This window comes from Callithrix jacchus, chromosome 15 (assembly GCF_049354715.1).
Source record: "Callithrix jacchus isolate 240 chromosome 15, calJac240_pri, whole genome shotgun sequence".
Classification (NCBI taxonomy): Eukaryota; Metazoa; Chordata; class Mammalia; order Primates; family Cebidae; genus Callithrix; species Callithrix jacchus.
The window spans coordinates 104,586,050-104,603,104 of NC_133516.1; the positions used below are offsets into that span (position 1 = coordinate 104,586,050).

Genomic DNA, 17,055 nt, shown 5'->3' on the forward strand with positions numbered 1-17,055 from the left:
AATAGATTTTTGAGAAAATTTTGATGCAAGTTTAATTAAAATGTACATATGCGTCCTGTAGTTTCTTAAACTGTTCTCTCTCTCTCTCTTTTTTTTTTTTAACCTGAGACTGAGTTTCGCTCTTCTGCCCAGGTTGGAGTACAATGGTATGATCTCAGCTAAAACAACCTCCACCTCCCGGGTTCAAGCGATTCTCCTGCCTCAGCCTCCCAAGTAACTGGGACTGCAGGTGCACACCACCATGCCTGGCTAACTTTCATATTTTTAGTAGAGACAGAGTTTCACCATGTTGTCTAGGCTTGTCTCGAACTCTTGACCTAAGATGATCCACCCACCTTGGCCTCCGAAAGTGTTAGGATTACAGGCATGATCCACTGGACCTGGCCAAACTGTTCTCTTTCTTAGCAAGTGTTCTGATAGAGATTCAAACCAGGAAAGTAAATAAGGAATAGTAAGTGAAGAATGACAGGATAATTCATGGTAAAATATTAAGTTAATATATTTTTCAGATTTTGAGGAGGTGTCATTGTGACTATTAGAGTTCATTTGTAAAGATACTATTATTTGCCTACTTATTTCAGAGAAATTGTGAGAATTTTCAGCATTTTTATATTGCTTTAATAAGTAAATAGGGTATTTGCAGTTTAATCTTAGTTATTCTTTTCTGCCGAATTTTACATAGGTATTACAGGAATAACCGAAGCAGTTAAAGAGCTCACACTGGAAAACAAGGTACTGGCTAATTAATTATATTTTTTAATTTAATGACTCATTATTTGCCTGTCTATATATATGTTTATACACACATACATATAATCATTCCTATCTTTCTTATAAAAACCCTGGTTATTTAGTGTCAAGCTCTTTTAAATTTCAGCTATTTTCTTCCCCACTCATTTTTCTCCCTCAGCACCCCAGTACACTACTGCTGCCTGATGTATCTCTTATTTTCCTTCATTTTTTTTTTAAATATAAGAAAGGCATTTGTTACCCATCTTAGCAAGGGGCTTATTAAATTACATTCTTACACTTCTGTGTTTGAAGGAGTCCAGGTGTAACTGGGTGTTATTTTCCTTCATTTGTAGCATGGTTAAGTAAAACACCTTTTAGATTGTAACTTGTACTAGCTACTAATTTTCACTGACTGAAGCAACTTCTAGGCTAGTTTAAAAGAGATGACTTTTTTGTTTTAAAATAAATTTAGTACCAAATGTCATATTAGTAGAGAATTTTGGTGGGGGAATTATCTGCTTGCTCACTGGTAAATGCTAATGATATATTAACATTTAAATTTTGTAGCTTAAATAGTCCCACAAGCAATTCAATCATTCTCTGTATTTTCTTTAACTACTGGTAATTGGGTTTTATTTGTTTTTGAAAATTCGAAAGCAAACTTTAGCTTGCATCATTCAAATTTATGACATTTTGAATGAATAGAAGTTTAATCAGTTAAGTTTTATTGCATGACTTATGGGGATATTACATATAATTGGGTAGAGTTTTTCTGAATGGAAATTTTGAGTCATTTTAGGTTGTTGTAGGCATTATATTAGCTTTTCATTTCTCAGAGAGATCAATTGCAGTTGTCTTCATGTTTTTATATACCTGTAGTTGTTTAAAATGATATGAAAAATAATATAAAATCTTTTCATCCTTGTCTTAATTATTTTTTTTAACAGTCAAGTCACTTAGAGAATAGACTATTTGGATGGAGTAATTGTGTTCCTAGTCTTACGACACATTTGCTACTGTGTTTTTGTCATTTGGATTTTTCAGGATTTGTAACTGGGGCATAACAGAAAGTGATAGAAACTGAAACAGTTTTTTTTTTCATGTATAATTTTATGCTTTAAGATTCAGTTCTTTGACCTGAGAGTTCATCATTTTGAAATCTGACTTTTTGAAGTATTCGAATGACTTAAGGAGAAATCACACAAATTGCTTTGCTGTTTCAAAGATCTTGTTTACTCTGGCCATTACTATATATGCTTCAGACTTTGGGAATGATAAATGGCAGAGTAGTATAGATAGAAGGGTTTTTCTTGGACAGGCCTGTGGTAATTTCTTTAATAATTTTTATCAGCCGGGCATGGTGGCTCACACCTTTAATTCCAGCACTTTGGGAGGCCAAGGCAGGGCAATCATTAGATCAGTAGTTCGAGACCAGCCTGACCAACATGGTGAAACTCCGTCTCTACTAAAAATACAAAAATTAGCCAGGCGTGGTGGTGTGCACCTATAATCCCAGCTACTCAGGCGGCTGAGGCAGGAGAATTGCTTGAACTGGTAGTCTGAGGTTGCAGTGAGCTGAGATCATGTCACTGCACTCCAGCCTGGGTGATGGAACGTGACTCTGTCTAAAAAATAATAATAATAATAATAATTTTTATAACAGTGCTTAGAATTCTTGCCATCCAAATGCAAGTATTAATTTTGGTTGTCAATTTCTATTGTATTTTACTTTATCAAGTATAAATATCACCAGTTTTAAATTTTTTCTTAATGATTAATTTGTTAGATATTAGCTCCTCTTATAATTACTGAAACACTCAGGCAGTCTTGTGATTTCAGTTTTGGGTGTAAGAATGATTTAAGTTTTGGCTGGGCACGGTAGCTCAAGCCTGTAATCCCAGCACTTTGTGAGGCCGAGGCAGATGGATCACAAGGTCAACAGATCGAGACCATCCTGGTCAACATGGTGAAACCTGTCTCTACTAAAAATACAAAAAAATTAGCTGGGCATGGTGGCGTGTGCCTGTAATCCCAGCTACTCAGGAGGCTGAGGCAGGAGAATTGCCTGAACCCAGGAGGCGGAAGTTGTGGTGAGCCGAGGTCGCGCCATTGCACTCCAGCCTGGGTAACAAGAGCAAAACTCCGTCTAAAAAAAAAAAAAAAAAAAAGAATGATTTAAGTTTTAAACATATGACTTAAGTTACTAGTAGTAAATAAAACCACCCCTAAGTAAAATGTAAGCTAGGTAAAACTGGATGTTCAATTTATCCACTCACTTCAGATTTTCAGAATATTAATTTTGTGAAAACAATAGCCATATGTTAGACCTGTCGTTGGTAGTACTGTTTTTTTTTCACTCTAGAGCTGATATAGTTAAGAAATTGAACTGAAATCTTGTGCATTTTAAGAACTGTAAAGTCTGATAACCTGCCTAATTCAGCTAGGCTATTAACAAATTAGAATATCATAGGGCTTGATTTACATTTTAGCTTATAATATATTTGATTTATAAATATGTACACTTTTCCCCTTAAATTTAAGTGCACAAGTTAATATAATTCTGAGCTGATTTTCTAATACTAATGAATTGATTAACTAAAAATACTGTTTTATTAGAAGTGCAACTGGAAATTATTTTTAAATAGTTAGCTTAGATGACTCTTACTGCTCCCATAATAACCTTTGTTATTTTTCAGTCACAGCACTTAGCACATTACTTTTAATGACTGGAATGTGAATTCATTATTTCTACTGGAGTTTGAGTTTCCTGTGGATAAGAACAGTGGTTACCACTATGCTAGCACATGGGTGTTCAGTGTTTGAATTAATGAATATATTTAAGTGATTTTAAATATAATTAATTTCAAAGGACACTATAAAGCTTCAAGATTGCTCAGCACTATGTGAAGAGGAAGAAGAGGAAGATGAAGGAGAAGCTGCTGATATGGAAGGTATTGCTGTTCTGATTTGCTTCAATTCCACTGGAATATTGATTTTAGAATATTTGTAATTTATATGGATTAAGAATTCTTCATTGATTTGTAAATTTAGCATTTAGCAGCCTAGGGTGTATTTTATATATAATTAGTTTATAAATTTCATTAGCATAAAACCTGTCTTGATCTTGGACTCTTCTGTTTTACTCAGAACATAGTCTTGGACAACATCATTTTTATTGGAATAACTATTAGTCACAAATATTTGATACTGGGTAGAGCTGCAAGATATTAATTCCTAACCTAATTATTTCAGAGCAGAACGAAGTTTGCTTATGCATTTTGTATTTTCTTTTTCCTCTTTGATAGCATCTTTCTATTAAAACCTGAAGATAGTGAGTTTTAATGGAGCCTTTTGAACTACACAGAATCCCCTTAGTTTCCCAAGATTCTGAAAAGACCTACTCCAGAGTTGTCAGTTGAGAATAACTGCATTAGTGAATCATTGTTACAAGAGATAGAAACCCGCTATAACAGAGCAGTATGGGTCTGTGAGCACTTGATTATTCAGCTTTATATTTTATGAGCATGATAATCTTTTTCAATACATAGAAAACCTCAGATATTTAAAAGTAGGTGAAAAAATTGCTATTACCAGGGTGACCTCATTGGTAAATCCAGTTAATCTTTATTACACTTAGCTTTTCTGCATTATTTGATTCTGTTAACCGTATTTTCCTTGGTTTCTATAGCATTGGGTTTTCTTCCTCACTCTATTCTAGTAATCTTCTGTGATTCTTTTTCTTTTGCTCAGCTATAAAACGTTACTGTTTCATGGGGTTTCTTTTTTTTCCTCCTTACTCTCTATACTCCCATATTTTATCTTTTCTTGCAACTTCTGTAATGACATTCTGTAGTCTGGCATGAAAATTTGTACAACAGGAAAGACAGTGTATAAATTACATCCAATACTTTGCAAGAGTTTAAATATATTTATATATGTAAATAGAGTACAAGTGTAAGAAGTTGGAAAAAGAAAAGGAATATGAAAAAAGGGCAGGTATTAAGGCTGTAAGGCAACTGAATCCCAAAAATACATAGACTTTGGGTGAGATGGATTATGTTTTGTAGCATACAGAAGTAGAAGATGCTGCCAAGTAGAGCTGAAGCACCATAATGGCAAGTGATGCTTGCTGGACCAAAAGTACCTTTCTGTTTGTTTTCAAAATTACTTTCAATTCCCCATGAAACCTAGCTATATCAGTTCCTAAATTTTAGTGAGATTCTTGTTCTCATTTTCATGGCAAACTGCTATTAAGGAAATCTGAATGAGTTACTTGTAACCAGAATTGATTACAGCAACCTCACATATCATCTGTATGCTAGGGACTTCCATATCGAATCCTCCAGCCCAGATATTCTCAACTTCAGATTTATTTGTTCAGTTTCATTTCCACGAGGATGTCTCAAAGTTGTCAGAAACTGAACTCATCACCTTCTTGCACAAATACTGTTTCTGGATTTCATCTGTCTCTGAATAGCACAGTTGACCAAGTTGGGATGGTGGGATGCTTTACCCTTCGAGTAAAGCACTGTTTTCAAAATACAAGCTGTGGGATTGCCTTAAATATCTGATATTCATTTGGTATGTTTATTATATTTCCCCAGATAAAGTTAAAAAATTGCTATATGTGTAATTTTGCTGAACAGTAGTATTGATGGTATCTAATATAAAGATAGTTTTCATTTATCTAACAAATTCTTACTGGGCAGTACAGTATTTATCAGGTATTGTCCTTGATGTTGGAGATAAAGCAGTTGACATGATCTCATGGAATTTATATTCTAATCAGTGGAGACAAAAATAGATAAGCAAAATATATACTATATTAGATAGTTATAAGTGTTAAGGGAAAAATAAAGGAGGAAAGGGGATAGAGAATCTTGGGTTGGAATGAGTGTTGCAGTTTTCAAATAATTTGGTCAAGAAAAACCGAATTCAAAGTACACACCATTTGAATAAAGCCTGGAAGGAAGTGAATTGAACTATTTATTTAGGTATCTGAGGGAAAAGTGGAACGGTCCTGAGGTGGGAACATGTATGGCTTATGTAAAATACACACCTTACAGTATTCAGTCAAGAGAGGAGAGAAGGGAGAGTAGTAAAGGGTAGAGTCAGAGAGGTAACCAGGGACCAGATTCTATAAGGCATTGACATAACTCACAGTGAGACAAGCCATTGGAGGGTTTTTATTCCCCCCAAGTAGAGGTGCAACATGATTTAACATTTCAACAGAATCACTGTACAGTGGGAAGAATAGGCTGAAGGGGAAAGGGACAACAAGAGGCTGTTTCAATAATCCAGGCAAGAAATGATGGTGGCTTGGGCTGGGGTTGTAATATTGATAGTGATGAGAAACCGTAAAATTGTGGAATATTTTGAGAGTTGAGCCAAAGAGATTTCCTGCTAGATTGGATGTTGTAGGTGACAGGCAGAGTAGTCAAGGGTGACTCCAAGGTTTTTGACCTGAGCTTTTAGAAAGATACCATTAACCGAGAAGCAGAAAAATGGAAAGAGTGATTAGCTTTGGAGAGGGAGTCAGGAACTCAGTTTTAGACATGTGATATTTGCAGTGTTAATTAGTTATCCAGTGGAGTCATAAACAATTACATATCCAAGTCTGCAGGCAGGGAATAAATTTTTTAAAGTAATCAATATTTAAAGTTATTGAGTCTGGATGAAATTGTCACAGAAATAAGTGAGGATAGAGGAGAGACACGGTCCAGAAACAGCCCTTGGTTACTGCAGCCCTTGGTTTTATGGTTCTTTTTAAAGTAGAGGCGAAGAAGAGGAACCAGCATAGAAGATATTGAAGCGGCAGTTAGTGATGTGGGAGAAAAGCCAGGGAAATATTTTAAAAGCCAAGGAAAGAAAGTGTTCCAAGGAGAAGGGACTAAATCATGCCAGATATTCGTAACAGGTCAATTAAGATGAAAACTGGGAATTCACCACTGGATTCAGCAAAGAGGAGGTCACTGATGACTTTAATGAACAGGTTTATGCAGTTATAGAAGTAGCCTTGCTTACACTGTGGAGCCACTGAGGACTCTACCGTATTACTATGTCAAGCCTTAAATATGCTGACTTTCTCTGGGCTTTTGCCTTTGGAAGTATAGAATTCGCTCACTTATGTCTGTTCAGTATCTTCAGTTAAAAACAAAGGCAAAAAAACCCCAGTTTTTGAATGATGTTATGAAGTAATATATAAATTGGTTTAGGGAATTTTCTTGAACTTGATTAATCTTTTGTTGCTTTTTATAACAGAATATGAAGAGAGTGGATTGTTGGAAACAGATGAGGTTAGTAAATTGAGTTTTCTTTATTTTTAATGAATGAGCTTGGGAATTCATGTTCTTAATAATATATTGATCTTTCAAATAAGTTCTAATTTGTTCATTTATATCATATAAAATTTAGCTTTGAGTTCCAAGTTCATTTACTAGTAAGAAAACAAAATATAGAATGGAAAAAATAGGTTTTCTAAAATGTCACATTCGTACTGATTTAATGGTTGTACATTTTTCTCTTTTATTATGTGCCAGGCTACCCTTGATACAAGGAAAATAGTAGAAGCTTGTAAAGCCAAAACTGATGCTGGCGGTGAAGATGCTATTTTGCAAACCAGAACTTACGACCTTTACATCACTTATGATAAATATTACCAGACTCCACGATTATGGTTATTTGGCTATGATGAGGTAAAAATTAAGAGAATTAGATTTTAATATCAGTATTTTACATTGTTGAATTTATTCTTCAGTAGCCTCATGGGTATTTATTGCAGTGTTTGAATTTTAGAAATCATTTGTTTTACAGCTTTATGATTAATGTTGAACTTGATTCTTATTTTGAATGAACTGTGAATTATTCAGTGTAACAACAATAATGCTAAAACTTAAACAGAAATAATGTGTTGCATATTTCTTGACCTCTAAGCTTATGACTTCAAAATGTGAGGGAAATTTAACTTGGTATTTAAATTTTATTTGGGATTACATCAGTTGGATATATAGGCATTTACAGAATGATCATGCCACATGAAGAGAGTGGATTAATGTATTTTTTCCCTTAAGACAGAAAACTCAGATACTTAATTGAATTAAAGGATAATTGATACAAGATCAACTTGTTTAATCTGTCATTCTTATGACCATACATGGGAAACAAAAAACCAAAATCAGTCTAAGAGACGAGTTACAAAGTTACAAAATGTTTTGACAGCCACAGACTTACCATCTTTTTTCTGCATTGGGGGAAGCTGTCACAGAGCTTGGCTGTCACTCCTTCTCTCTCCCTCCTTTGATATTAATAAATTGTAAAATTTCCCAAAAATCATGCTTAATAGTCTAGAATTCTAAATTGCAAGTGATGTGAGATGGAGAACTAAATATATTATAAAATTTGAGATTTAGGCTAAGATAGTAATTTCCAAGCATTTTTAATACTTTCAGCAACGGCAGCCTTTAACAGTTGAGCACATGTATGAAGACATCAGTCAAGATCATGTGAAGAAAACAGTGACCATTGAAAATCACCCTCATCTCCCACCACCTCCCATGTGTTCAGTTCACCCATGCAGGTCTGTGTATGTAGAAATAAGTATATTTTTTGATGCATTTATTCATTTCATAGATTTCTTACTTAAGAATCTGTAAACATGGAACCCTAACAGAGAAAGTTTTTACTTAATAAGCAAACAAAATTCTCTCTTGTCCTCCTTTGAAATCTTCTTGTGCTTAAATAAAAATGAAAGGGGGAAAAAAAAACCTCACCAATTTATTTTAAATTTAATACATTAAGACTGTTTTGTTCTTTGTGGGTGTTTAATTATAGAATAGATGGATCTTTGTGATTTTACTATACTTTTTAGCTCCAGAACAGTTTGAAAGATCCTGTTTTTGACTCAGAAATAGTCATCATTTAGATATAGTTTGCTGTGTTATGACTATGTCTTTCTGTGAATGTAGACTACAGAGTTAACCCTGTGTTTTTTCTATGTGAACTATTTGCTTTCTCTAATTGATTAGTGAAGGGAGATGTTTGTATGTATGTTCTTCAGTTGAGAGCTCTTCAGCCTTAGCAAGTCAAGTGCATTTTATAAGTTGGGATTTTCTTGACCAGTTAGATGAAACATTTCTTTTTTTTCTTCCCTCTAGTTAAAAACAACCTTTAATATTTTCTTCTCATATTCTGCAACCCCTTTACTCTCAGACTTTAATCCCATGGAAGACCTTGCTCATTTTTTTCAGTTTTATGTCTGAAACTTTAATCATGCTAACTATGAAAAATAATTTAGGAGTTGTTAGTTTTAGTTTTAATTATCTAATTGAAAAAGTTTTCAGTTTTGAGAGTTATTTTGTTGATTCCTCTTATGGTTTAAGATCTTAGGATGATGCTTGTTAAACTGAAGCATATCTCTTTCTGAGGTGTAAATTTTATTCAGTTGGAAAAATAGTTTAACCGGTAATTATGATGACTATATTATGGAATGAGAGATAAATATTTCAAAAAATCTAAGTCCTTATAAAATAAAACTTCAAGAATATTTTGGTCCTTTCCACGGACTACCTCAGATTGTGCCTTCTGGGCTGATACATTCACTCTTATATTCTAAGTGACTGCCTCTGTCATGAAGGATATGGTCAGAAACTGAAGCAGCATGATTTAAGCCAGGATATGTTAAAAAGACTTTCTTTAAAAATTGTCTTTTTCTTGGTTTCTGTGCCTAGGTACTAATTTTGATGTCACTCTTTTCTATAGCACAGGAGAGATACCAGTTGGCCATGAAAAGATGTATAGATAGGACAAAAACTTCACATAAATAAATGCCTTTCTTCTTATAAGCAAAAAATTATATTTACATAGAATTCAATAAATTTTAGAATACCCAATAGGACAAAGAAACAAATACAACCTCTTAACTCTGACCAATTAGCTTTTCTTAAACCCTGTCAGTTTTGGCTTATTCTCAGCTAAATAAACAGCCCAAATCATAGGATTATAGATACTTCTTTGCTTTTTTGTTCAACTGATACCATGTGGCTTTTTAAAAAATTTGCATGGTATGGCTCCTTTTTGTTTCATAGAGCAAACAGCTGTCATTCCACTTTTATCTCCTACATGATTTCCCTTTCTCTGGTTTTCTGCCTGCCTTATCTGTCCCAATTACCAGAATACTAACTAATGCTATTGTGTCTGCTGGGACTACCCTAGCATTCTAAGATTGCCCCCTCCCCTAGTAAAACTGTTTGCATGGCATAACAATCTATAATCTTGTGTTTCAGATGTGATGAGGAGATATTTTATAATTTAACTATTTTAATAAATATTTTATAGTTGTTGGGGAGTGCTATATGTTAAATATTAGTTCACTGACAGTAATAAGATTGCTTTCTTTACAAATGAAAAACGTGTCTTTTCTATTTTGATCAGTCTATATTAACAATTTTCTTTTTCCTAGGCATGCGGAGGTGATGAAGAAAATCATTGAGACTGTTGCAGAAGGAGGGGGAGAGCTTGGAGTTCATATGTATCCTTCACTGTGTGCATGATTATGGCAAAATGGCTCTTAGGATTTTTTTTTTTTTTTTTTTTTTGAGAAATTTAGTGTAATCGTAATGACATAGTACCTATAACTTGTTTTAACTTCGCGTATCTGAAAATCCTAGTGGACCTCTTTAATTTATTTAGAAAGTGTTATATTATGATAATTATGCCTTGCTTAGTTGGTTAGAACACGTCCCCATGTGTAGCAGTAGCTCAGCCTTATTACAGAGGTAACTACTAATTTAGAATAAGAACATAAGTATCTTTTTCTTATGTATATTTCCAATTTAACATGTTACAAAAAATGTACTTTCCTATCAGGTAAAAGTAAAATTAGGTTGTATCAATCTGAGATCTCTGAGGCAAATAATACAACTTAAACAAATAGGTTAATTAAAGAGTAGTGTTCTACATGAAGTACTTTAGATATTCTAAAAATATAGCATGTTCATTTTTCTCAAGACAGTAGCACCTGTCTTATATCTTACTATAGTTTTCCACTCAGTTTTTTTGCATTGACAGAAGTAATAAGTTCAAGTTAATGCCCAAGCAAACTGTTGGATCCTAAAGTACATGTATTCATAGCATGGATTAATCAAAAGCAGTCAAAATCAATGATATAGATGCCAGAGAGCTTGAATTCGTTTGATGCTAGGTTGATAATTGACTTGGTGGTGGTTTCTGCTACTGTTAGATTAGATGTGGAAACTCAGACTGAGGGGTCACCACTGTCTTGAAGCTACAGATAACCTAGGCTTTGCTAATAAAGTGTGTCCCTATAAGAAGAACTTTGGACTGATTTGATATTGAACAAACCAAAAACTTTTCGTCTAAACCATATTTACTCCTGAAGTCCTATTATGTGTAAGTGGCACTATGCTGGATGCTGGATGAACATAGAAAATGTTTCAGAATTTTATTAAAGACAGTCCAGTACAGCAGAGTCCTTGACAAATGCATATATTAACCTAGAATCAGTTTAATATAAAGGGTTTTCGTATTATTTTTCTCAGTGCTTTCATGAGAAAAATAGCCTGAGGTTATGAATGTTGGGGAAGCATATCACAGAGATTATGTCTTCCTCATTGCATTTAGTACTACTGAGTCTGTAGTACTTAGTTAAGGTAGTATCTACTACGTTTCTCTACTCTATGTAGTTCATATGTATTCCTTTCCATTGTTAGAAGTGAGTCATTAAGTCTATGGAAGTTTATAGCCACAAGAAAAAAGAATTAATCTTTGCTTTCTGGAGAAACCACCACAGCAGCAATTAGTAAATTTTGGGAGAGATATTTTGAGGTAATGGAAATACCAGTTTCTCATTAAAGTGCTTTCATAGTCTATTACACCTCATTTTCTGACATAACTCTAGCAAACTTATAAACAGGAAAGGAGTCTAGTAAATGACTACATTTTATACTCATTTAAACATGGATAGCTTTGTCTATTTTTATGTCAAAGTAATTGTGCTTATATGAATGCCTACTCATTAAGAAATTTCAAATTCAAATATTAGAATGAGTGGTCAGGTAGTCTTAAAGAGCCTAATGTTAAATAGACACAAATTTTCATAGTTGAATTTTTTAATAAAGATTTTGTCTTTTTTTTTTTGAGAGATTAATGGCTTAATAAAATGGATACATACAACATGGGCTTAAAACATAGAACTATTTACAAATCTTATTTTCCTTAGCTAAAAACTTTTAGGTATCTTCTTATTTTCTTGAAATTTGTACAAGCTGTCATTCCAACAATAGAATATGACTACACAAGACACTTCACAATGTAATGAAGAGAGCATCAAATCTATCCTAATTATTGGTTCTGATTTTTTAAAAATTAACCCATAGATGTGACCATTAACCATATTCATCAATATGTACAGTTTCTCTAATAAAGGGACTTACATGTTTATGCATTAAATAAAAATATGTTCCACTACCAGCCTTATTTGTTTAATAAAAATCAATGTAAAGAGGTAATTTTTCTTGCTTCTTATCAAAAGGTTATGATTTGATTTCCCCTAAATAACAATTCTTTAAGTGAAGACATGTCTCATACAGAATGATGACAGAGTATTTTTGGTTCACATTTATGAGGAAGGTATTTAAGTATGTAATAGTGTCAAAACTAGGATTAGAAAATTATGCATGCTAGACTGTCTTCACTTCTTTCTCTTCTTGGTTCCTTTTGTTTTCTCTTACCTTTTCCTGTCTGCTAATAGTTAATATTTTTAAAGCACTTACTGTGTGCCAGGAAATACTCTAAGTACTATTACTTACCATGTTTCCTGATGAAATTGATAGCACCAAAATTATTTTTTAAGGATTTAGAAATATTTCTTCTATTGCGATTGCCTGGTAGAATACAAGAATTTAAAGGGATAAGTTTTTTCTGTCATGTCGGTTTATAGATCTGGGTATAGGAGTTTATAAAGGCAAGTCTTCTGCTCTAGGATACATACTGCAAGCCAAGGAGGAAAACCCAGGCCCTTTATTCCCTTTATACCACTGCATGTCTCTCATTTTTGTTCTTGCAGTAGTCCGCACAAAGTGGAACGGCCAATTGTCTATAGTTTTGTTTTATTTTCTCATCATTTAAGAATACTCTCCTTGGCCGGGCGTGGTGGCTCATACCTGTAATCCCAGCACTTTGGGAGGCCGAGGTGGGTGGATCACAAGATCAAGAGATCGAGACCATCCTCATCAACATGGTGAAACCCCGTCTCTACTAAAAATACAAAAAGTTAGCTGGGCACGGTGGCACGTGCCTGTAATCCCAGCTAATCAAGAGGCTGAGGCAGGAGAATTGCTTGAACCCAGGAGGCGGAGGTTGCGATGAGCCGAGATCGCGCCATTGCACTCCAGCCTGGGTGACGAGCAAAACTCCATCTCAAAAAATAAATAAGAATACTCTCCTTTTATTTTCCTCCCTTTGCCGGTCAATTATTGTATTGCAAGGACTTATCCATAATGAAGATAATGACTTGGAGGTATTGTGGTGTTTGATATGGTATAATATGGAGATAATACATGTGGACGTCATTCTCTAATATACTTCAAATATCCTGCTTACTCATGTAGCCAGCAAGCTGCTCTCCTTTCTTAAATTGATCTTTTAAAACAATTTTACTGGAATGTTTTATTTTTGAATGTCTAATTTACATGATCTCAAATATTAGCACCTTATTAGTGTTTTTCTCCCAGTTAAGCTTTACTTGTCAAAAGTATAGGCTGAGGTGGGTGGATCACGAGGTCAAGAGATCGGGACCATCCTGGTCAACATGGTGAAACCCCGTCTCTACTAAAAATACAAAAAAAAAAAAATTAGCTGGGCATGGTGGCGTGTGCCTGTGATCCCAGCTACGGAGGAGGCTAAGGCAGGAGAATTACCTGAGCCCAGGAGGCGGAGGTTGCCGTGAGCCGAGATTGCGCCATTGCACTCCACCCTGGGTAACAAAAGCGAAACTCCGTCTCAAAAAAAAAAAAAAAAAAAAAAAGTATAGGCATCTTCAGTTCCTGAACTCTTGTTGTTAAGTAGTCATATTTATCTCAGTCACCACTAGGTGGCATAAATAATTTTTTGGTCAAACCTTTTTAATTTCAGAAGATCTTTTCTTTCTTTTTTTTTATTGCATTTTAGGTTTTTTTTCCAAATTATTTTATAGTTATTAAATTTTAGTCCATTAATTTGATAAATTACATTGACTATTGAGATCGCCTTGCATTGCTTGAATGAAACCTGTAGTTTCATTTTTATATCTTGCTGGATTTGGTTTTAAAATTTGGTGAGGGGGTGATTTTTGCATTTGCATTCATTAGGGATGCTGGGCTCTTTGTCTGATTTCAGCTTAGGAATAATGCCTTATGAGTTGAGAAGTGTGTGTTTCTCTTTTATTTTCTGGAAGAGGTTGTATAGAAGTCAAATTAGCCAGTAAAACATTGGGGCCTGGATTTTTTTTTTTGAAGGTTTTAAAATGTAACATTATAAATAGGACAATTTCTTGTGTTAGTTTGATAGTTTGTGGGGTTTTTTGTTTTTGTTTTTGTTTTTTTGAGACGGAGTTTCGCTCTTGTTACCCAGGCTGGAGTGCAATGGCACAATCTCGACTCACCGCAACCTCCACCTCCTGGGTTCAGGTAATTCTCCTGCCTCAGCCTCCCGAGTAGCTGGGATCACAGTCATGCGTGGCCATACCCAGCTAGTTTTTTGTATTTTTAGTAGAGACGGGGGTTTCACCCTTTTGACCAGGATGGTCTCAATCTCTTGACCTCGTGATCCACCCGCCTCGGCCTTCCAAAGTGCTGGGATTACAGGCGTGAGCCACAACGCCCGGCCGATAGTTTGTGTTTTTTTTAAGGAATTTTTTTCTATAGTAGAAGGGAAAGATCTTGATAGAGTTTCTATCCCTCATGCATAGCTACCATTCTTCTTCCCTAGGTCTGCACCACAATGAATAAGTTATGATTTCTATGTGTGCCAGGTGGGGTTCCCGGAAGAAGAGCCTGTAGGAGGATGTGGTCTCCTTTCCAGCGGGTTCGGCCTCAGGGATTTTACATTATTCTGCACTCAACTTTCACCAATTTGTCAGCTATTCTTGATGAACTACCCCAAGTGGACTTGTTGTCTCCTCTTCTGTAGATGAGAGTTTGGACAAGTTATTTTCTCTGCTACCTGAGGTCTCCTGAGAGTTTTCAGTAAGCCTTGAATTTGAAGTTAGTCCTACTTCCTTTTAGCTAGCTACAAAGGTGAAATCAACACTTCCAACTTTTTACATCTTGAGGCAGAAGTCTCTTTATGTTGGTTAAAACACCAATTCAGGATATACTTCTTAAGCTAAATTGTAGAAGAATGGTTCCAGCCTCTGCACATATATGATGTTATGTGGAAGTGTAAGATAATGTGATAGTTCATGGTATACTAAGCATTTACTATATAACATGTTCACATTTTTTAGCAGTTTGAAAATAATTGATATGTGTTTAAAATGCAATTCAAATAAATTAGCAATGTGAGAACCCCCAAAGCACTCTGCAAAACTTACTTGCCTAAAGAATGCATAGTTTATTTTGTAGGAGTTGAGCTTCTGTTTAAAAAAAAAAGAGAAAACCAAGCAGCTAAAGTCTCCTAAGAAATATTAAGAAGAAAGAATAGCAGGCCTTTAGAAGGAATTCTGTCCTAAGCACATGAGTTCTAGTAAATTGTTTCACAAGTAAAACTTAATATTTGTTAGGCTACAGAATGGAGGATACTTAGTGTTTATAATTTATACTCTTACTGCTTCCAAAGATTTAAGGGAGCATATTCTTGCAGTGAAGACTCGTATCACTGGCAAGTTGGTTGAGCTATTGACTGCTTCTCATCTTAAGGACCTTTCCAGAAGGCTGCTTCTTGTTTTTAGGACATGACAGTAGGTTCCTCCCAGAGCAAGTCATCTAAGAGAGTGAGGGAGAAGCTGCAATCTCTTATGACCTAGTCTCAAAATTCGCATGATGTAATTTCCTCAGTATCCCATTGGTTACAGAGGTCAGCGTATTCAATGTGAGAGGGAACTACACAAGTGTGTAAATACCGTGAGATAATGATCGTGAGCCATCTTGAAGGCTCACTTCCACTGCCAGGAATCTCAATTAAAAAATAAAATTTGGAGGCATCAAGGTAACTGACTGAAGGTGCCCAGCACTCACCTCCAAAAAAGCCACGTAACAGGTAGCCGCATATTGAATAGAGTGTCCAAGGGAGAACACTGGAATTCAGCAGGGAAGTGACATGGACCGTAAGGCACAGAAACTCAAGATGGCAACAGAGAGAGGGAAAAAAGCACCCAACTTGGATTGGCTTTTAGCTAAGTATCCCCATCTAGGGGAAAGATAAATGGAGATCCCCAGCAGTCCATGTTCCCATGACAGATGCCTGCAATCTTATCTACATGAAGCCCCTTGGCCCTCACAGGCCTTTAGCCCAAAATAGGACGCTGCCTGGAGTCGCAGCTGTACTGTTTCAGGGAGAGAATTCCCACTGTATTTCACCGACCCTCTGGTCCCCAAGCTGTTATAGCACAGTATCATTTTGGGAGGCAACCACCACTGTACTATATTGTGTCCAGGGACCCAGTAGCCCTTGCATCTCCGTGTTTCTGGGACCCTTTTGACATCCACTCAGAGGGTTGTAGCATCACAACACCAGCTGGACTCCAGCAAAGTCTTGTTCTCAGCACTTGAGCCTGGTCAGCATACTATATATTCTGGGGAAAAGGAAGTCCAAAACGTCCAGGAAGCTGCTCCCAGAACGTAGCCAAAATGTGCACTCTGCAGAGCCTGAGAGCCACTTGTCCATTTATGCCATTCATAGTCCAAGGACTGTCCTGCCCAGGGCTTGCTGCCACTAACACCTATGCATGGTGCCCATGGACCAAGGACTAATCTGCCTGGGGCCCACCATTGCCAGCAACCTCACCCTCTCTAGTGGCAAGGCTGCTGCATACCTGCACCAATTGTCTTGGAGTCTCAAGGACTGGCTCATCTGGTATCTGCAGCCACCATCACCAGTGCCAAAGCATGCCCCCTCTGTGACCTAAGAGCTGGCTTATTCAGCATTCCTGTCTCCAGCTAAGTCTCGCCACAGTCTCCACAAACAACTGCAGCCTAAGACACTGAGTAACTTGCGGACACTACTGATCATCACGGTAAAATATATGTATATGGAGACTACACTATTGTGCCTACCCAGAATGAAAGCCAAAGCAACCTACCCAATTGACACTATAGATAAATGTAAGGA

General features: G+C 35.8%; 1 protein-coding gene across 1 annotated transcript in view; it reads left to right on the forward strand.

The window, feature by feature from the left end:
* ATG3 (autophagy related 3) overlaps positions 1 to 12,257 on the forward strand; it is a 27,391-nt gene extending 15,134 nt beyond the window's left edge. The window contains exons 6-12 of the mRNA XM_002758810.6: positions 683 to 732; positions 3,602 to 3,683; positions 6,994 to 7,028; positions 7,272 to 7,427; positions 8,181 to 8,308; positions 10,190 to 10,258; positions 11,983 to 12,257. Coding sequence (XP_002758856.1) covers positions 683 to 732; positions 3,602 to 3,683; positions 6,994 to 7,028; positions 7,272 to 7,427; positions 8,181 to 8,308; positions 10,190 to 10,258; positions 11,983 to 12,064 — 602 coding nt within the window. The 3' untranslated portion in view covers positions 12,065 to 12,257. The remainder of the gene's footprint in view (positions 1 to 682; positions 733 to 3,601; positions 3,684 to 6,993; positions 7,029 to 7,271; positions 7,428 to 8,180; positions 8,309 to 10,189; positions 10,259 to 11,982) is intronic.
* The last annotated feature ends 4,798 nt before the right edge of the window (positions 12,258 to 17,055 follow it).